The 21941-nt window shown below is 39.6% G+C and overlaps 1 protein-coding gene across 1 annotated transcript; it reads right to left on the reverse strand.

Moving 5' to 3' along the window:
- Positions 1-4362: 4362 nt before the first annotated feature.
- Positions 4363-20544, reverse strand: has2 (hyaluronan synthase 2). The gene is made up of 4 exons (XM_068324621.1): positions 19865-20544; positions 9898-10524; positions 7638-7739; positions 4363-7519 (listed from the first exon to the last, which is right to left on the reverse strand). The coding sequence occupies exons 2-4, from the start codon at positions 10522-10524 to the stop codon at positions 6590-6592; spliced, it is 1659 nt and encodes a 552-aa protein (XP_068180722.1). The 5' UTR covers positions 19865-20544; the 3' UTR covers positions 4363-6589.
- Positions 20545-21941: the final 1397 nt, after the last annotated feature.

Genomic DNA, 21941 nt, shown 5'->3' on the forward strand with positions numbered 1-21941 from the left:
GAAACATCAACACATTCTCTTTTCTCCTTTAATTTTGTGTTTGTCACTCATGCTCCACTATGTGACCAAATGTCAACACCTAGCCGATCTGGGACGGGTCTGACCCGGAGTACACTGAATCAAATGAAAGTGTCTGTGAGACAGGCTGACAGATTTAAAGTCCAACTGCGGGGAATGCATGTGCCAGGTGATTCCACCATACAGCATGCTTTATGACTCACCTAACTACCAGACATACCACTCCGTTTCTAAACCGCAATGAGTAGTTTGGTACTCAAGCACAACCTAACTGCATTTTTTTTGTGGGTGTATCCTGTTGTATTCATGACTTGCAGTATTGTGCAACTATAGACAGACATACTTGAACTTCAATCCATCCCACAGAGTATTTGGCCTCCTGGGGATTCTCCTTCTGTTCTCAGCGGCATGTCCCATTATAGTTGGGGCATAAGACCACATTCCGTAATGAAACATAGAGGTAAGAAGTGTTATTGCAAACAAAAAAACAAATCTAAGAGGAGCAGTGATCAACTGAGAGGGACAAGCAGGGTATGAGTCAGTCAGCTACTGGAGACGATCTGCCAGTAGGGAGCCATTAGTTAGCTAGCAACTGCACAAAGCAGTACTGTAATGTATTTGGCAAGGATTAAGCAATGATGGTGTTGACTGCTGACGCACTGAGAGAAAGCCTGGCCGCTTCAACAGTGCTGCTGCTCTGCCCACATGTGCTATTCTTCTCTGCGTGGATGATAATTACTTCACTGAGAGACACAAATAGAAGAAACACAGAAACAGAGGAAATGAAACCGAGGCATTTTGTAAAAGAGTTAGAGAAGCTGCTTGATATCATGTGGAGAGGCTGGGGAGGAAATGTCAGTTGGACACTTTTCACCTGCAGGAGAATATTGGGTTTTGTTTTCAGAAGCTCTTTGTGTAATAACTTCCAGATGGATGGATGGATGGATGAATGGATGGATGGGTGGATGGATGGATGGATGAATGGATGGGTGGATGGATGGATGGATGGATGGATGGATGGGTGGATGGATGACAGACCATTTCTTACCTTCCCTTTCTTTCCCTGATTTTATCTCTGCCTCAGAAAACATGAAAAAAAATGTTTGTTCATTTATTTTCAGAAGGTATGAAACATCCAAATTGTGAGTTCTGTCAAGTCGACTGACAAATTAGTTATTTATCTTCGTTATTTTTTTGTTATTTCACAGTTCTCCCCATGGGCTGTCAGGTAAGCTATGCTGAAAGGAATGGCCACACTTCCACTCATCTCCATTGCTGAGCTGTGACCAAGTACTTACTGCCCACATTCACACATAGATTTTAATGCTGTAGATTGAAATTGCAATCCAGGGCTGAATCCAATCAGAAATAGTAGTGGAAGCTCCTGAGTTGTATTTGTTTAAAACAAAGCAATATCCTGTGTTCAACAATTCCCTGGGCCAGCATCCACTGCACCATCAAAATCTACTTCTTAAAATTGGCGCAATATTTTATGAAAAAACACAAATAATTAGACAAATGTGAGTACTGTAATGGCAAAACATTCTCCAGCTCTCATTGGCAGAGGTTACCTCAGTACCAATGTTTTTCATTATGACTAAAGATGTTAATCGGTCACTATAGTGTGACTCACTGATGAGTTTCATTGGTTGTTCTCCTGCAACAATGAAGCTCTTTGGTGATGAGGAATAAAACATGCCAGACATTGGTTGCACAGACAATAATTGTTTATTTGATAAATTCATGTTTGGTTTTGGTTTCTTACTTAAAGTTTTAAAGGTTTTGGTTTTTGTCCATTACGAGCAAACACTTGATCAGATAAAGTTTCCATCATTGGTGCCAGAACTCTACACCAGAACCCTTGAAAACGGGTTAATTCACATCAGTGACAGATTTATTGTCAGACATGTACAACAATTTAACGTTAGGACATATCGTCCTGCATGCTCCTCGGGCCACAGCCCAGATAGTACGTGTTTGTGTGTGAGTTTACTCCTGGCCTGACAACTACCCACCCTACACACGCACGCACGCACGCACACACACACACACACAAACACACACACACACACACCTATTGTAAGAGTCATAATTACAAACAGTTTAACTTGTGGGCTCTGGATCCAAGTCTATGTCTAGACTGACCTCCTCGGAGTTTGGATCGGGTGACTTCTCTTTCAGTTGCACATTTTCTTGCACAACTGACTTAATTACTAATCACTGAAAAATGCTCATATTATACATAAATTAATCTGCTAAATACAGCTGTTAATTTGCAGGCATAACCCCAAAATAATGGTTTGCAATAATGAATCATATGTTAATCATTTCCCATTTTCCTGCATTTCAGGGATGCACATAATAGGAACACGTGTGTCTTTATGTGTGGAAGGGGTGATTACACCTACTACCACCCAGAGAAAGTTCACAAAGGATAAAATCATCAAGAATCTAATGAAACAGGATGAAATTAAGAGTAGAGGACAAAGTACAGTTTACTCAGTACATGGCGTAGACACAGAGATACCTCTTTGACTGAAGGTGTGCTGCTTAAATGATTAATAGTTAATTACAGATTGAGTGATGTTCGGTCAAGAGCAGCGCTGCGGCGCAGTGGGTAGCCTGATCCTGGGACTTGTTTATGTGTGTGTAGTTTGCTTGTTCTCCCTGTGTCTGTGTGGGTTTGAGAGTAGGTGTGAATGTGACTGACTGTGTGTCTTTCACGTGACCCTGCGATAAAGTGATGACTTGTCCAGAGCGCAACTCACCCCCTGTCATCTGGAATAGGTTCCAGCCCCTCCATGACTTGAGACGCATACGCAGTTTAAAAAAAAAAAAAAAAAAGAATAATTGTGTCAGTGTAAACTGTATGTTGTCCAGACGTGTTTCATAATCTGATTACCATCTGTACTGAATCAAAATACCCCACCACCACCACTCAATCCTACTTAAAACATCGCAATAAGCAGAGTTTTTATACTTCAATGGGTTGTAGTTGCTATCAACAATTACTATAACCAAGTTAGTACCAGTCATTCAGTAAGTCCTATTTCTGATATTCATCTTCTTGGAAATTACAGACAATACAGACCAGATGTTTACTCAAATGAAATTTAAAATACAAAATTATTCAGTCAAATAATTAAAGTCAAACCTTTTACAGAACCAAGCCAATCATCATCCACCTCTGGCACACACATAACCACAAACACACACGCACACACACATACATCTGACATCAGTATCTATTTGTAAGCTGACTAGTCCATGATGACATTTTTTGCAAAGAACACACTTTTTAAGTAGGCAGGTGTTAGCATGTATTCCTTCTATGAAAACTGAAAATAAAACATTTGAAAGCCAATGACTATAAAAATGGAAGAAAATAAAATAAAAAACAAAATGAAGTGTGTTGAACTTTTCAATGCTAGGCTAATCATGGATTTGCTGCAGTCCAAATGGATGGATAAAGATAGGGATGTGGTAAGTGAACAGAATTGTAAAAATGTGTTTCACCTACAGGTTGAGCTGTTAAATACATGTATCATTGTGATGCATTACTGGCTCTTATTTTATGCTTAGGGGATGGCTGGCCTTCAAATAAGAAATGTCCAAAAAGGAAGTGAAAGAAGAAAAGCGAGTAAGGAAGCCAAAAATAAAGACCTGGTGGAGTGTTGCTGTCAGAGGTTATTCAGTGTCAGTGGGCTTTTAGGATCTCCGTTCCTTAGGAAAGTAATGATTTTAAAATGTAGAACTAAATAAAAACTCCAAAACCATTGAATTAAAACAATATTTGTTTTTATTTGGCACAAAACAAAAGTGCTTTATGATAACACTGCCTTTGCCATGAAAACAACCTCATGGTTAAATTGTCTGCCGCATTCATTAAACCTCAGAAGAAAATCTCTCCTTAAAACTGTATTAACATGGCACTTTGGTGGCTTTTCTTTAGTTGTTGTTCATAAAAGTATTAGAACTTAACCAAATCATTTGCAGATGATTACATTTTTGTGCAAATCTCTTTGAAATGTTTTTTCGTTTTTCAGTCTTGGCTTTTCTATCTGGTACATGAAGAACTGAACACCAGAAGACACATCTCCACATATTTTCAAAACTAAAAGAAAACTAAAACTAAAATGAAACTGTTGTTATTTTGACATGTTGAATATATCAGGGGAAAAAAGACAATTGTATTGTTTTTGTATGTAGACATATGGAAACTTAAGGGCTTTACATGTATACCAGAGGATATCTTACTAAGCACTTGGTCCTATAAACATAAATATGCTGGTTTCCTATCTGCAAAGTACAAAAACACAGGTTCATCACCTCTCTTGACATCAATAATTTATCCCTACAAATTGCATTTTTATTGTTGTTATTGCAGACAAACCCCCCAGCTCATAATTTCACATTGTTTGGTCAGATATACAAGTCATTGTCAGAACAGTTAAAGCACAACAAATACATTTTCCCATTTTTCTTATAAAAAAAAAACAATAGTGAAAATAAAGTATCTTTGGTAGCTAAGCAAAAATAAAATCAAATGTCTATATATAAAATGCAATGAAATACGAAGTAACAATAAGTAAATGGCTACAGCAAAGGACTGACAAGGCAGAGAGATCCAGCTTTGACTTCATAAGAAACTGCATATAAAAACTGACACTTTTTGTGTTTAATATCATAAACAGATCATAAATTACTCGAGACCCTCAGAATGCATCAGTCTCTGGACAGCATCCTGATGCGTTGATGCAATGCAAAAAAAGAACCACTGAGGTATTTCATCTTGATTAGGTCAAGCATCGCACCAGACAACAGGAGAGACAAAAAAGTGCACAAGGATTAAACTCATGTCTGCTCCTGGTCATCTTTTACAAACACAGGACTTGTTTCATTCCAACACGCTGTTCCTTTCCATCAAGTGCACTTATTCACATTCCTGTTCAGGTAGAAAGTTTGGTACATTAAGGTTTTCTTCTCACATTTGCCCCGCCCCTCGCAGGTCATTTAGCGTGACTCAAGGAAGCAGAGAGATGTTGCCACATTACCCTCAATACAGTATGTGAAGAAACAATGAGAGCAAGGGCATATGGAGGGCGAATGTCCCACAGTCTTTGGATTGGAACATGTCCACCATTTTTCTCGGTGGTTACCATTCAACTTGATAGAAATACATTTACAATACAATGTCTTTGCAACTTACATCCATTATTCATATTTTCTTCTAAAAAAGGCATTGTTTCTGTAAAAATAAAACAGTAACAGCAGCAATGATTCACCATCTCTCATCTGGTCACATGTTCACCTGGTCACCTGATCTGGTGGAATTAAATCAACCAATCAGTGATCAGTTCGAGATTCTTCACTTTGTAAACATTGTTAAAAATACTGCATTCACGTCATTTGGGAATACTGAGTTTTCCGCAAAACAAATCTGTAGCCTCTCAATAGTGTGAGTGGCTTTTAGTATGGATCTGGGATCTTATCACATTCAACATGTGTGATGCACCACAGTGAGTCAAGTGTATGAATTCATTTCAAAATGCAAATCAAAACATCTTCTCCAATAAAAAGCTGTGAACTGCCAGTGAAATCTAGGAGCTGCACCTAACTAAGAAATATTATAGTGTATATGTAGACTAACAGGAAGTGTCTTTCCCATATGACATGAGTGCAACGAAGGAGAGCAGCTTTGCATTTTAAGCCCTTTCTGCACCATTTAACACTTGATATTATAGCTCTTTAAGAACACTGCAAAGTCACCCAGATGCAACTGTGTACTATGAACAACTTTGAACTTGTAGCATTAAATCATTGAACAGATGCAGTAAATAGATGTATTTATGTTTGTCACAAACTTGCCATTTTGCAGTCACACATATTTAAATAGTAAAGGTGAAAGACATCACTGTCATTCCATCACTGCTCTCTCACAATTTTTATACCTAAATATTCATATTTTGCTTTGGTTGGATGGTGGCAGCCCACATACTGTCTTTCTTTGGTTTGGGTAATATGATTTCTTGGCCACAAAGTTTTGCTCTGGAGGACAAATACTCTTACTGGTCAAGTTAAACCTCAATGGGTGGAAATGATAGTCTATTAATTTCTTTGGCTCACAGAAAAAAAACATTGGACTGCAGCTCAGTGAACAATTATGTGGATTAAGAGGTAGCTAATCTTACAAAGTCTAGCCCTCCTGCTACTAACTGCACAGTATTTACTCATGCCAGACTAAGCTATTAAGGCTAGCTAGTTTTCTTACAGCACACAGTATGATTTTTACAGAAATCAGTGATTAATTAGCTTGCATGTTCATTTTTTAGGATCATGAAAGCTTGTTAGAAATGGGGGGAAAAGCAGCCACTGTCATTTGTTTTATTTTGTTTTTTTGCCGTTCAAGTTTTAAAAATCCTCTTTTTTGGTTGAACTCAACCAATTTTACCTCCAGAGTTGCCCTGTTACTCTGTACCTGAAAAAATATTTGCATAACAACAACATGAATGAAAAAAGAAAAAAAAATCCAAAGGAGATTTGACGTGATAATAGTGACTGCAACTGTGAATTAGACATCCAACACCATGTCGTAGTGTGTTTCCTTCTTCCTCTTGCCACACTTATTTATGAGTACCGTGTACAACGTCAACAATATGACCCAGTAACTGGCATAAACAACAGCACCTATGATCAGAATAAGCTTTTCTGATTCGGGGAAGGGTTTTCTAGTTTGCAGGATTACTGTGTAGAGAATCCCAATGAAAAGGATGGTGAACCAGACCGATATGGGAATCAAACCAATGAAGTTCACGACTATCGTTTTCCTCCCGGAGGTCCCCCATCCAGACTTGTTGATTGTTGCTATAGCAAACATTTTAGCTGGCAACAGGCTTGACATATACAGTACAGAGTAGAACGACATGAACACCATGACTATGTTACCTCTGAGGCAGCTGGCAAACGATGACTTGATCAGTGCTACCGCCTGCACAATGAGTAGAAACAACAGAATATTCCAGAGTCTTCCTTGGTAGAAGAGCTGAATCGCAGTGGCAATAAGAAAAAATGGGAAGAAGCCTGTGATTACAGCTTCATAAGTCATCCATAGATGGTGTTTGTGGAACCACATAGAGTTGTATAACCATTCTCTGAAATATGACTTACTCCATCGAGTTTGTTGATTGAGCCACCGCAGGTATGTAATCGGTGTCTCGGTGAGGCACTTTGATCGAGCTGTGTATTTGGTTGCATACCCAAGGCTCAGAACTCTGTTTGTGAGGTGGCGGTCATCCCCAAAACTACAGTGGGATCCCATGAAAGTCTGATTGTACCAGTCTTCAAGGAACTCATTCAGGAGGGAGTTCCGGTACATTCCTAATGGCCCACTGATGCACTGGACACAACCGAAATAGGACTGGCAAGCCCGTTCAATGTTGAACGCCATCCAGTATCGCACACTACTCAGGAAGGAGATCCATGATTCATATTTATTGAGAATCTAAGGAGAAATTAGAAAAATGGAATTTGCAGAAGTTTAATATAACAGGAACTGATGAGGAAAGCCCACACTTTAAAATTAATGACAAGGAGAGCATATCTGTGCATTTGTAACTAACCTGTACATCTCCTCCAACACCTCCTACCATTGGGTCTTCTTCTAGAACTTTCACCATTTCCACTGAGGATGCTGGGTCCAACATTGTGTCAGAGTCACATACCTGAGGGAATCAACAAAACTACAATGAATATAATGAATAGTGAGTTGTCTGTGTTTAAGTGTTGTGTGTCACCATTATTTGAGATAGTATGCAGATGCTAAGGATTTGACTTGAGGATAGTTCACAGTTATAGTCTAGCATTGCCTGATACATGACACATTACCCTCTGTGAACCCTCCGTCTGTCTTTCAGACCCATATTTGAATATGGTCTTGATCTGTATTTGGAGTATCTTTTCATAAGTGAAGTATCTGCTTTTGTAATTCTCTTCAGTGCGTTCTATATATGGTCATTTTCTTTTCTGACGAAAACCAGTGATGAAATAAAATCTGGAGCCCTATATTTTAACAAAACACATCTGCTGAAAGCAGAACCTGATGATAGCAGAAACATTCTGGCGGGTACTGGCATGGTTTCTGGCAACTTCGCAATATGTTTCTTGGATCTCTGTTCAACTAGAGGTTTCTGTTCAGCTGTAACCTGTTGTAGGTGTTAGCATGATTTCAAATGGTTTTAACTATTAGCCTCAGAGAACAATTTTTGTAATCCAACAAAAATAAAATCCTCAATTTTGTTATTATCCTAGTTTATAATAAACTTTATGATCAGGTAATAATTTATTTAATTGACACACTAGCCAAATATTACTATGAGAATACAGCAAAACAAATACAAGGTGGTGACATTTTTTGGGTTTAGGCCAATTTATTATTTCATCAGGTTTACCTCAATACTTGCACTAGTAATGATGAATGAGATAACCATGACAAACCGAGTTAAAGTAGTGTTAATGATGACTTTTGCTCAAGTCTACGTCCAAGTTTCTTTCTCATCAATACAAGCAATAATATTTTGCTGCCACAGTAAGTCCAAAACCAGATCAGATGAGGCTTCTTTCCTGAACTTTCTACATAATAAACACATTTGAACAACCATAAAATAGCACCTCAGTAGACAGTAGAGCTGTCATGGTCTTCCACTACTGGTTGCTGCCGTAAGCATCTGTACATGTGACAGTGACAGGAATGTCAGAAGTTGATGAAAAGCCAAATGACTTATTTTTGCACTGCAACCATAGATAGGTCACTTAAGAAGCATTGCTAGTATGGTGTGAGCAATTAGGAATTAAATAGAAATCAATCATGATGTTGTATATATTCTGATAACTAAAGATTTTTGTGTTTCACTCCCTAACTCGAATGATGTGCCATTTTATTAACAGACCACTACAGATGTAGTGATAGGTACTTAATAACCCCTCCCTGGGATTTGCCACTTTAACTGGAGGGTAAAAAAAATATTTTATTAAATCAATGATGACATAATGAGGGAGTCTAAAGACTATTCAGCTTGAAATATTAACAGATTGGAGAAAGACAGAAAGACATGTTCAAATAATGACTAAAAACGTTAAATATTATCACAAGCAGCATTAGAAAAATGACTCAGTGCCGTCAGCTACAGATTTTCGCAGAACATACTGGAGAATGTATTAAACCAAACAAAGGTTAGTTCTAATGACACTTAATAATAGCCTCTAGTTTTATATGTAAAAAAAAAACATTTAGAGTTTTACTTGAAAAATGCTCATGGTTCACAGCCATTTAAACTGTATATAAATTGCCATGAACCAGCCACTACTTCTAACATTGACTGTCTACTGAAAAAAAGCACATTTCCTGACACTTCATCAAATTGTGGGTTGCCAATCTCTTGCTGCAATTTATGTCTTATCTCCTGATTATATTTTAAGATACATTACCACACTGTGGTATTACATTGTATTAGCCAGCTACACAATTTTAGGAACTGACTTTTCCAAAAACATAATTGAAGTGCCATTCACATGCACAGATTATTATTGTTTCACTGAATTCAGTAAGATTAATAGCAAAAGGCTATTTGAGGAACACCAAATCAAACCTACTGTGTGTACGCAGATTTTTGACCTGTGAATACCACTCATCTCTTGGACATGATATGAATGTCTCAGCTGTTATATAATGGAGTGTATGTGCACTACCACTGCCTCTTTTTATATCTCCTCCAATTTTTGCCCCATTATTCAGTCTAAGTGATACTTATCATCATATATGTTCCTGTATTGCTCAGTTTCAAATCTCTACACTTATACGCATTTGTAGTTTCTACGATTTACCTGCACATAGTCGACACTCCTCCCCAGTGCCTTGAAGGGTGTGTACATCACTTCTCTCTTTCCTCCCCACTTCTGCATGATGCACACACACTTGTTGTTCAGTAACAGCCTGGTGATGTGTTGAACACTCTCAGTGAAGCTCTCCTCTGTCTCTTCAGGTGCTCTGTGATGAAAGTTGCTCCGCCACACATACGTGGCCGCTTTGTCCCGTCCCATCACCTCTTTAAAAATGTCCATCATGTACGCGTCATCCTCTGAGTTCCCGTCAATCACCATGATTACTTTGATCCCTGGATATGTCAGCCTTTTCACTGAAACAAGGCATTTTCTCAGGTAGTTTGGGTCCTCTTGATATGCAGCAATGCACAATGCCAAAGATTTATTCAGTTTGATGGGTGTCTCTAAGGATCGTCGCATGTTTCTGTGTTCTAGGAGCGCAAAGAGGCTTTGGATGATGAGGTGGATGACCAAAATGGCTCCGTACAGGCCGAAGGACAGGTGATTACCAGCTGTGGTGAAGAACTGGTAGCCCATGATGTAGGCCGTGGAGATACCAACCAGGAGGGACACACCAAACATGGTAGTCCCGATTATCCGCAGGTAGGTGAGGACTCTCTGACATTTCATCTAGGGGCAGAATGAAGAAAATGTTTACATTCACTCTAATTCAGTCAGTGCAAATTCAGGTCAACACAATACAAGTCAACATACGTAAAGGAAAAAATCAGGAGGTCATGCTATGATTGAAAAAGTGAGACCATTCATATGTTGACACTCAAGGGTTACCCTAAAATATCTATTTTATTTTATTTATTTTTTTTTTTTAACTCAAATTCACTAAAAATTAAGTTTGACCTTTATTTCTCCCATTTCTTGCATGGATTTTCAGAAGGGCATTTTAAATTCTAGCCACACAGACAAAGGAGACATCCCGTGGTGTGTTGAAAGTTTTGCATTTCTTTTGGCTGACAAATTACATTAATTGTTTTGCCACCCCAAAAGCAAAAGTAAGTAAATACTAGTAAAACTAAATCATGATTAATCACAGCTGATTACTCAACTTAACTTGAGTGACACCACAAATACACACATGTATAATGTAATTTGAAATGACAGACATACAATGTGTACATGGGAAACGCTGCTATTAAAACCAGCAAGCATTTTTTTGGCCTTCAGTAAGTTATGACATAAAAAATGCTTACCCACAGGTTCCAAGTGCACTCCCCTCTAGCACACAATTTTTTTACAACACAACAAACCATGGTATAGAAAGCACTAACCATGTTCACCCTCACTTTCTGCCTCCCTTTACCACCATCCCTCCCAAAAATGCCCGTCTAAACGTCAGACAGTTCTGAGTAGCCGATTGTTCCAACTCTCGTTTACTCTGGGTGGGCATACATTACAAGATTTCTTGACCTCATTAACCAAGACGCCTGTTGCCCTGCCAAGCATATAAGCTCTGAGAGACAAATAGACTTTTCCTCTTCACTGTAAAGAAGGGGTTCAGAATGATTTGCAGACAAGCATGTGATGTTAGGAGCCTGATCCAGAAGACTATTAGTTATTTTATGTTAAGATAAATGAAGCCACTTTTTGTAGCAACATGGAGTGACAGCCACGAATGAACCTTAACCCTGCTGGACAACATCTTCTGATTGCCATTTGTTTCCAACCCTCATTATTTTGCTACCACCATCTGTTTGGCAGACCAATGGAGACCCACTCGGCGTGGCTCAGCTCAGCTCAGCTCAGTGCAGAGCGGACCACCCTGTGATGTCATCTGTTTATATCTCTGTGGGAAGAGTAAGACAAGAGCTTTTTGGATTTTCTAATGCTGCACGTGTGCTTCTTCCTGTCTGTGGCTTCCATAGAAACTTTGGCAATACGATTATTTCTATGACATGAGTGGTGGACACAAAGGTAAGGCACTAGTGAAAGGAGTGGGAGGCATCATTTTTGTTTAAAATATAAGAAAAAAAAACTTTGACATATTGCAATAATTTTGCATTACAAAGACTCAAATGCTTGATTGCGTCAATGAGTTGCTCAGTATGAGACATGATTTGGACAATCTGAGGTGCATTTCAACAATTTTAAATACTTAGATTACATAAACACTCTTTTTGACCCGAACATAAAATAAATAGAGCATATTTCATCAATATATATCCTGACATGTAAGCTATATGTTTAAGTATTATTTTTGACAAGCTAGACATTGTATTTGGGATACGCAACAAAACCACTAAATTGTTTACACCACTAAGCACAAAAAAAGAGACTGCATACATTTAAGGCAAGGAAGGTGGTGCAACAAACAGAAAGAAAAGGAAAGTAAGTAATAGCAGATAGCAGTGAGCAGAAAACCAGACAGAGACAGAGAAACAAGAGCAAGAGACAGATGTATAGAAACTGGGTGTGGTGTGTGTGTATGGGGGGGGGGGGGTGCTTAGTTGGAAGGGAACATATACGAACATATACATTTGGCTCAAACATGTCTTGCTCATTTGATCGCTGGATGAAAAGGACACAACCAGTGTTGTGCAGGCCTCCTCTGGCACGTGGCAAGGCTTTTAACGTCAGCGGCTCATTTACAAGACTCCTGACACACATTCACGTACACGCATACATCTACAGTATATACATAAATACACATAAAGTCTAATTATATGAGACAGAGTCTAAACAATTTTAATTGTCCTGGGAATTTTTCTATGGAGCTTCTTTGTTTGTGCATATAATTACGAGACTTTATAATGTCTCACAGTTACATGACGTAACACAAAACAAACTTCTTCACCCCGTCTCCCTAGATCTACTTTGAATGAACTCTAGGACTGTTTAGCATATAGATGTGCCATCAGAATATCTCCAGCTGTGAAAATAGTTGGTGTAAATTATGTTGGAAGTCAATACAAATCTTTGATATACCTCCTTGGCCAGGGGCACAACAGATCCATTCACACCTCCACAGAATTTATAGTTTCCATTTCATCTAATCTGCTTGCATTAAGGCTGTAGGAAGAAATCTTAGAACCAGGAGGAAATCACTGTAGACAGATGGAGAACATGCAAACTCCAAACAGCCGGTGTTGCTTTAGGACTGATTGTTTGTGTCTGCACTTAATGCACATGAACTCTTGCCCTGTTCAATGTTTGTGGTTAAAGTGAAGAACCAAACTATTAAATCCAGTTCAGGTGACTGACATGACATAAAGTGCATCATAATTTCTTATTCCAGACAAACTGAATTCTGTCAAACACATTACGTTTTGTGATTTCAAGTGAGTCAACATTAAAAGATAAAGATGCTGCCTTCCATCATTCCATCCTCTACTGCTTATCCGGGGCCGGGTTGTGGAAGCAACAGTCTGCGCAGGGATGCCCAGACTTCCCCCTCCCCAGACATCTCTTCTAGCTCCTGCAGGGGGATCCGAGGCCTTCTCAGGCCAGATGAGAGACATAGTCTCTCCATCGTGTCCTAGGTCTTCCCCGAGACCTACACGTGGTAGGACATGCCGGTAGGAACAGTAGGAACACCTTTCCAGGGAGGTGTCAGGGAGACATCTGAAACAGATGCCCGAGCCACCTCAGCTCACAGCGCTTACCTCTCACCCTATCTCTGGGGGTGCACCTAGCCACCCGATAGAAGAAACTCATTTTGACTGCTTGTATCTGGGATCTTGTTCTTTTGGTCATGACCCAATGCTCATGAACATAGGTGAGACTAGGAAGTCACGTACAATATGTCCTCATGGGAGTGTGGTCCAATGCAAAAGTCAAAACCAGCTTTGCTGCAGTCTTAAAATAACTTACAATCCAGTTGTCCACCTTACCTCTTTACAAGAAGTAAAGCCTCTCGCCACTTTCAGCGAATATAGAGATCTCATTGACACATATGGATGGCTTAGCTTTGATTTATTATGTATACTGATATTCTGTCTGTATATGATGTGCATGTGAGTTAAAGATGTCATTCACACATGTGGATTATATTAGCACCGCCCTCTGCTTGGTTTTATCTGTTGGTGTATGTAAATGACAGAACACATCACCGTCTCCTTGCATTGTTTGGTGCGTGTGTGTGTGTATGTATGTATGTGTGTACACGTGTGTGCATGCAAGCATGCGTGCATAAATATCTATGTTTCCCTTGACCCATGTGACCTTGAGTTGGATTCAGTTTCAATCTGACATCATCAATAGACTCTTGAGTAAAACGTCCAAGAATAAAAAGTTACAATCATTTTAATCGTTGCATTCTTGGAGAATTAATGATGATTTAATGGATCTAAGAAGGAAACAATGAATGATTGACACATGAACGCAGAGTCTACCTAGCAAAATGTGAAGGACTGAGCAAAGCAATTAATCCTCTGACTGCATGAGCATTGTAGACGCTTCACAGTTCAATATATAATTTATGTTTGACAATGCAAAATAAATTTGTAGCAGTCATTGTTGGTGTGTCATTGTGGAACACACGACATGTCACCTGATCCGTCTCATTCATTTGAGTGACATCATATGAGCTCATAAATCATAGATGTAAATAAATCTAAGGCAGAACAAACATTAACTACATTTGTAACTTAATTTAGAAATAGAAATAGAAAGCCCAACAGTCTATCCAATGTAGATTGTTGGAACATTGCCTGTACATGTACGGATTTTAAACATGGATGCATTTTTGTGTTACATCATGCACAGTATGGAAGTGATGCCAATTTGTTGTGCAGTTGCAGTTATTGTGAATCTACATCATGGCAGCTTTCATGATGTAGATAAAATGACACTTCAAGCAAAATGCTAATGTATGTATGCTAATGTGAATGACATTGACAGTGCTATCACGTTGACATTGAGCAGGTATAAGCTTATACCAGTTTAGCTTGTTAGCATACTAACCTTTACTTTATCAAGAAGACATTATACACACAAAGCGCAATGGAAGTTGGTGGGAATATAAATGCATCCAACATTTACACATAGATCAGTTGGACTCTAAAATTTTGACTTTGATTTGACAATGTCTTTGAATGAAAAGTCAACTAAATGTAAATAAATTTTGATGGGACAATTCCAAGTTCAGCTTCTTGGTGGTGACTGATTTATTCATTGTTCAATCTTTAATAGTTTTAAGCATTGTTTTGTGTCCAAACTTGATGATGAATCTCAGATTAAGCATATTTGATGTTTCAGATGTGGAACTGAAACATATGTGACCACAGTGGATTCTTGTATATAATGAATGATTTATTATACATGAGAAGCACCACATGCTGTAATAATTATCTGTTTTATGGTCCATAGTGGATAACTTTCTATACAGTATATGTGCCTCTGCCTGTTGTAGCAGGACAATGGCAACCTGCAAATGTGTGAGTAAAACTTTCTGCAGGATGTGTTTCACTGCAGCAGGAGGAAGAGATGGTTTGACAAAACTCACAGGAGAGCAGTGAAATCCTTGTCAGCAGGTTTCTCACTGTCAAGGCCTATGATGAATATAAAACACAAAAAGGCTCAACAGACCTTGTGTGTGTGTGTGTGTGTGTGTGTGTGTGTGTGTGTGTGTGTGTGTGTGTGTGTGTGTGTGTGTGTGTGTGTGTGTGTGTGTGTGTGTGTGTGTGTGTGTGTGTGTTTGTGTGCATTAGTGTGTCTGAGCAACAAGTACCATATGTATATGTGAATCTTTGAGTGTGCTGTGTGAACGCTGTACATTATACAGAGCCAAAAATTAAGGGTGTGGAGCCGTGATAACATAAATCTTTTTGCCATCGTGACACAGTAGTCAACGCCTGGAAGTGTGACATTCACAAATCAGCAAGTCTGGACAGTTGGGCTTGATTCACAAATCAAACTTTACTATTTCTCTGAAGAGTGAGCCTCATATCTGTGGCTGGTAGTGAACTGTAAGAAATAAAACACCAGTGGAATGCTCGAATTGAATAAAATAAAGGAATATTTATGTTGATAAAAGTAATTAAAATAGAGAAATGATATTCATAATTTCCTAAACAGTTCTGAGTTCTATGTTATTGAAAAACGCAGTGAAAAGTTTATGACAACTCCAAGATAACTAGGACGTGATATCAGACATTTAAGCTCCTGCACACCCAAACCAATTCAAAGCCAGGACATTCTGCTAAAAGAAAAAAATGCATGCAAAAACAGGAAAGTACACAGAGTGGAAACTATACATGCAAAGCATGCAGTGAACTTCTGTGAATACTTTGCAGGAGTATGAGTGAGAACTGGAAAAGGCTTGAATACATTTAAAAAACACATTACATGTGGAGATGGCCCTCATGACAGCAGTAGCAGGATGCAGGAGAGGCTCACATGTTTCTAGACAGATGATGAGGCAGTGGAGAAGGAGCAGCTGGGAAAGAGCTGGCTGTCTCCTTCTGTTGGTTTACTGCTTACATTATGGGAATTTTCATAACGGATGAGGACATGCATACAACAATAGATCAGTGCAACGTCAGTGTATTTAATTGATGGTCCTTAAAACAATTCCTGTACCTGCATCTCCTTTGTCACCATATATGTCTGTAACTTAAGTCTCTAGCCATTCTCTATTTTAAATTAGTGCACTTTACCTGACCTGAAAGGTCATGAAAGTTTTCAAAGGTGCCGCTAAGAAGTTGCTCACCTTCCCCTCTGTCTCCCCCTTTTCCTCCTTCCTCTCATAAATCCCCCATGTGGTCACAGTGTGCTGTTGTTGTGGGAGAATTATAAGAGCTAGAGCAGTAACAGTAACACCACCCACTGTGCCACACGGCTCTGCTGCCTCCATGATTGGAATCATGTGAGCAGAGCCATGACTGGTACTACAATGTTACAAGGGAGTTGACTTTTCCTTGCTCGTTCGTCTCCCACCTCCACTGTCTCTCCTCACCCCATGTGAGCAGTTGGAATCAGGTCTAATACATCACTATCTGAAAGAAGAACCAGGCACATAACATCTGAGAAGAAGGTGTTTTTAACTTCATTTTTTCCATCATCTTATTCTTTCACCACAACAGTTCATGATACATAATTTTTACTGAACCAAAGAGACCAAAAGAAGAAAAGCTGCAAAATAGCCAAACTATGTGTTTTGTGTGTTTAGGCATTCTTTTCCTTTTGACAAATCCCACACTCTCCATTTCTGTGAAAGAGCTGAAGGAAGAGATGCAGCTGTCCTGCTGAGAGGAAGATGAAAAGAGGAAGAAACTTAGAAAGAGGTGGAGTGAAGTACTCAGTTGGAAAAGAGGGAGAGAGTGGGTTGGGAGGTAGTGAAAGAGGAAGAGATGGAAGACTCTAAAAGGAGTGGGGGAATGGGACTTGAGGCAATGTGGTGGACTTGGCTCAGTTCACTGCCAGCTGAGGAGCTGAACTTGCACCACTGTGGTAAGATCCAAGACTTTCAACTAGTTACAAATTTGGTTCTGTCAACAATGCCTCCCTCTACAACCACTCTTCTGTCTAGCTATCTGTTGGACTTTCTTCTCCATATGGGAGAACAAAGGTCATTTTCCCCATTGTGTCCGGATTTTGTCCAAATTATTTTTTATTTTTAAAAAAATTATGGATTCATTCTGTTTCGATCATCCTGTTTTCATTTGAGAACAGTCATTTATCAACAGCTCACTAAAACAATCATCTCCCCTCATGACAGAAAATATTAAGTCTAGCAATCTGTGCTATCACAGTCAATTACAGCCAAAAGATACCATATGAGACAAAAACACAATTCCAGCAGGATGAATTTAAGGACTTTTGGAGCAATAAAAATATTTAAAAGAGGACGGGAGTATCTGCTGTGCCGAAGCAGCAAACTCATCTAACTCTATTCAGCTCAAGGTTGCTTCATGGTGGTAACAGAGTCCCGTGCATTACATTGGCATCAACACTTCCTGTCAGACTTTGTCAGTCAGTATTAGGTAGTGGGATTCTTACTGAGGACCCCACTTTTACTGGCTGGCTGTACAGTACTGCCTCTTCACTGCTCCTTTACCAAGGCAACCTGGAAAAAACAGTGGCATTAATGCAGAGTAGATGAGGTAGGTGGTGTTGGAGTTTTAGTTTGGGAGGGGCTGTACTATGCTCCACTAACCTCACTAGTCATCCCTTGCCAACCCCTAGGCCCTATAGATTCAAGGTTCCTTGCTGTGAGCAGCAACAGCACGTGAGACTTGTTGTGAGCCTAATGGAGACCAGTCATGGAATGCCCTCCTCCGTGCACCAATAAACCACTCTGTACATTGTGTGGAGGGACATCCTGTAGCAATTGGTTTGCAAGAAGCTGTAAAAATTGTATTTCCTTGGTTTTTTTTTTTTTACATCACCAGCTACAGTAGGAAGCTATCAATACTACAGATGGCCCACATTGCTTCTCTGCAGTGTGGGTGCCTTTTCATGTTGCACTAAAAGGCACCAGTGATAGATGGTCTAACTGCATCACAGTGAGTCTCACAGCCAAAGAAGGAGCTCCCTCAAGGGCTGGGATTTGGAGAAGTATGGTGTGAATATGTGTGCAGCACTAATAGTCTATACATGCAAATATTACATAAGAATCCAACAATTATGTTTTTTAAATCTTTACTTATATACTTAAAATGTTTTTAATTAATATATACACTGGTGCAAATATTGAAATTCATCTTGAATATATTCACTTATAGACTGAGTGCAGATGAGCAGCTAAAGTGAAAACGTGGGACTTGGCAGCTGTAATTGTGTCAATAAAAAATGGGATGTTCTATGAAGATTTATACTGAAAATATAACATTCTATTCAACAATTGCTTTCACTGATAAATAAAGACAGGCAGAGGACTACATGCTTAATTTCTCACAGATGAATATAATGCTGGTTCATGCTTTCACTTCAAGACCTTTAAAACAGAAAACCAAGCTCAGTAGCAAGTAGAATCCCTGTGTGGGATAAAAACTGTTCTGTAAACCCTACATAAATGTCTGGAATGCTTAGACATCCGACTCACTCATGGATATTCCTTGTGTGGGTTTTATTTTGGCCAACAGTGGTATCTGCCACTGGTTAGAGGAGGGTGTGGAGGAAGCATGAAGCTCCAACAAATGTGACAAATGCTCTTTTCCGTTTCTCTATCTATATGTGATAAAGGTAGTGTGTGTGTGCGTGTGTGTGTGTGTGTGCGTGTGTGCGTGCGCTTGCGTGCACACGCATGTCTAGATGCGTGGGTTTTAAATTGGCACCTTTATTACTCAAGTTTGCATGTATATCTATGCATTTCTGTTCTCCGGCATGATCTGTCGCTGGGATGGGCTGGAGGAAACACTGAGTATTTCAGCAGAAGTAAATCAGTGCCAGAACTATGTGGTCACTCACTGAACTTCACTATTAACCCATTTATAGCTTCAAACTACGTCCGCCGAGAGCGTGTCATGCATTACGCACCAAATTTACGCGCCCAGACAACGTGTCAAAATGCAGCACTCCCACTGGCTCGTTAACATCACAGACAATGACGTACGTGTGACGTCACTGATTTCGTTTTCCCAAACGGTATCGTGACTAGTTCTGTTATGTGGTCAGAAGAAGACGCATGTGGGCGGAATTCACATATTTACACGTCTGGACAAGGATGACAATGGGAAAAAAAAAAAATTATACGCGCATGCGAATACACACACACACACACACACACACACACACACACACACACACACACACACACACTCTTTAGGTATTATTTATGTTATGCAAAAAAGACAATTGCTTTGCGCTCCCAGTGATGAATGATGATAAATGTATTAACTTCAGTTTTATACGTCAACATACCCAAGAAATACAATTTCATCGCAGATTATTAGTCTTCAAACGCGTCCTGCAGCCTATTTAAGAATGATGCAACATGAATGAGTCCGTCTGTCATCACGCTGCGCGGTCCCCAAACCCAATGGTTTGGGGACCGCGGTGGTCTCTGGCCGCCTACCTTGGAGCAGCTGTGGTCTTCGTTCGTCCTTGAAGGATGCGGTCAACTCCGGCGGCTCTGGAACCGCTCCACAGGGAGAAAAAGTCTCGATAAAGTTTCAGCGGACACTCGTGTAGTAATTAGTCTCATGAATCCACTGAAATTGGTCCTCATTAATATGAAAGATCAATTTAGTTTCACGCACATGTCTTTCAGTTTGGTCAGCTGGACGCTCGAAAATATTCACGGCTTGTCTAGTTTCTAACGGACCGTCTGCAGTCATTCAAGCTGCAACGAATGCATCTTTGGTGCACAAACACCATGTCAGTCAACTTTAACATCATTCATATCAAAAGTATAAATTAAAAAAAAAGGCAAAAATGATAAATATGTTCCTTCAACAACATGGATGAATTAATTATAAAAACTTTTTTAAAAGTTACAACAACAAAAATTCAAAAACTTGTGGCAGCATTAATCATATTGACACGAGAAAAAAAAAAAAGTTTCCAGCAATCAAGTTTCTAGCAATCAATTACAAGTCAAATAATTTGGGCTTTTCTATCTTGAGGGACATGTATAAGTAAGTGTTGCATAGTTTCCCTCAGCATCCAGGTTACATAGAGCATTAAGAAGTGGTCAAAAGTCTCTCTGTCGCTGCTGGCTAATGTCTTCCAGACGGCTGTGTGAGGAGCCTCCTTTACGGCTCCCAAACCCCTTTTACCGGGCTACAACAGATTGGCTTGTTGTTTTAATAAGAGGGGATGGTTTAGGGGGCATAAGGAGGGGCGACGGGTGGAAGGAGAGACAGAGAGACAGAAAGAGGGAGGGAGGGAGAGAGAGAGAGAATGAGAGGGGGAGAGAGAGAGAGAGAGAGAGAGAGAGAGAGAGAGAGAGAGAGAGAGAAGAGAGAGAGAGAGAGAGAGAGAGAGAGAGAGAGAGAGAGAGAGAGAGAGAGAGAGAGAGAGAGAGCCTTGATGCAGCTGGCCATCTCATCCTCTCCATTCAAAACCTAAGGATGGAAAATGATGGCATGTTCCTGACCTACAAGTTTACTGACCCCTGTCCATAGTGTGAAAACTGGCAATGCTCAGACTTCATTACATAATGGTGGCCAATGTCAAAGCTGACTTAGACCAAAATCCTAACCAGAGACGTGATGTATAAAAGGAAGAGCTGGAAATCAGATCAGGCAGCTGTAGAAGATGTTGGTATATGCACGTGCGAGCTGGAGTGAGAACGTTATGGAATTTCAGTCATTTCATTGATTCTCTTCAGTGCAGTTTCCATCTTTGACCAGCAGGCAGTGCTGTGTATTTCCAAACAGAGAGACAGGAGTTTGACATACACAGTAGCGGCTCTGAGGAGCTGTCTGAAGGGAATATCCAGCCAAAATCAGGACTCATGTTACTCCCAACACCGTGAGTCAAAAGAGTTTGCCGTCATCAACAGGAACTCTTTCATAGTACCTGGAAATTTTCAAAGTAGGGGGTTTGGTCATTCTGAATCATTGAGGTTATCTTAAGGAATAAATGCTCTTTCCTTGGCCACAGCTATTTTCAATGCAACTTTCTGAGAATGGTCACCAAGCTGAAAACAGAACCAATCATTAGTTCATGCAAACCAGGCATTTTGGGGCAATATGGTTTACAAAGGACAGTGGTATATGTCTGTGGGGGTAATACTGCAAATTCTGCTCATTTCTACATGGTCTTAGGAGAATTTCTACTCTCTTAGCTCTATTTTGACACAAATCTGTGGTCCATCAGTTTGATCAGGTTAACGAGGGGAAATTATGTTTTAATCATGATTTATAAATCTAAATTTGCGCATTTGTCAAAAGACCATCAATAAAAGTATAAGCTAGATTTGCAATAATGGGCCATAAAAATGCAGCTGATTTTGCATTGTTTTTAAATCACAGTGGTACCACATTCGCGGACAATCAAGATTGTTACTCCAAGAGTCAAACTCAAACAATAACCATCAAGCGCAGAGTAGCAAAGTCAGGGCAAAGTGATGAATAGAAATGGTGCCTGTAGTAAAGAGCCCCCAGGAGACCTGCATTGTTTATATGTGGTGCTATAAAAACATACAG

The sequence above is a fragment of the Antennarius striatus genome, chromosome 9, assembly GCF_040054535.1.
Source record: "Antennarius striatus isolate MH-2024 chromosome 9, ASM4005453v1, whole genome shotgun sequence".
In the NCBI taxonomy this organism is placed as follows: Eukaryota; Metazoa; Chordata; class Actinopteri; order Lophiiformes; family Antennariidae; genus Antennarius; species Antennarius striatus.

Bases quoted from the DNA above. Each gene is read 5' to 3' on its own strand.
- has2 (XM_068324621.1), bottom strand. From the start codon at position 10,524: ATGAAATGTCAGAGAGTCCTCACCTACCTGCGGATAATCGGGACTACC. The intron at 7,740-9,897 runs GTAAATCGTAGA...TGATTCCCTCAG, and splicing joins GGAGTGTCGACTATGTGCAG to GTATGTGACTCTGACACAAT. The intron at 7,520-7,637 runs GTTAGTTACAAA...ATTTCTCCTTAG, and splicing joins GTGTTGGAGGAGATGTACAG to ATTCTCAATAAATATGAATC.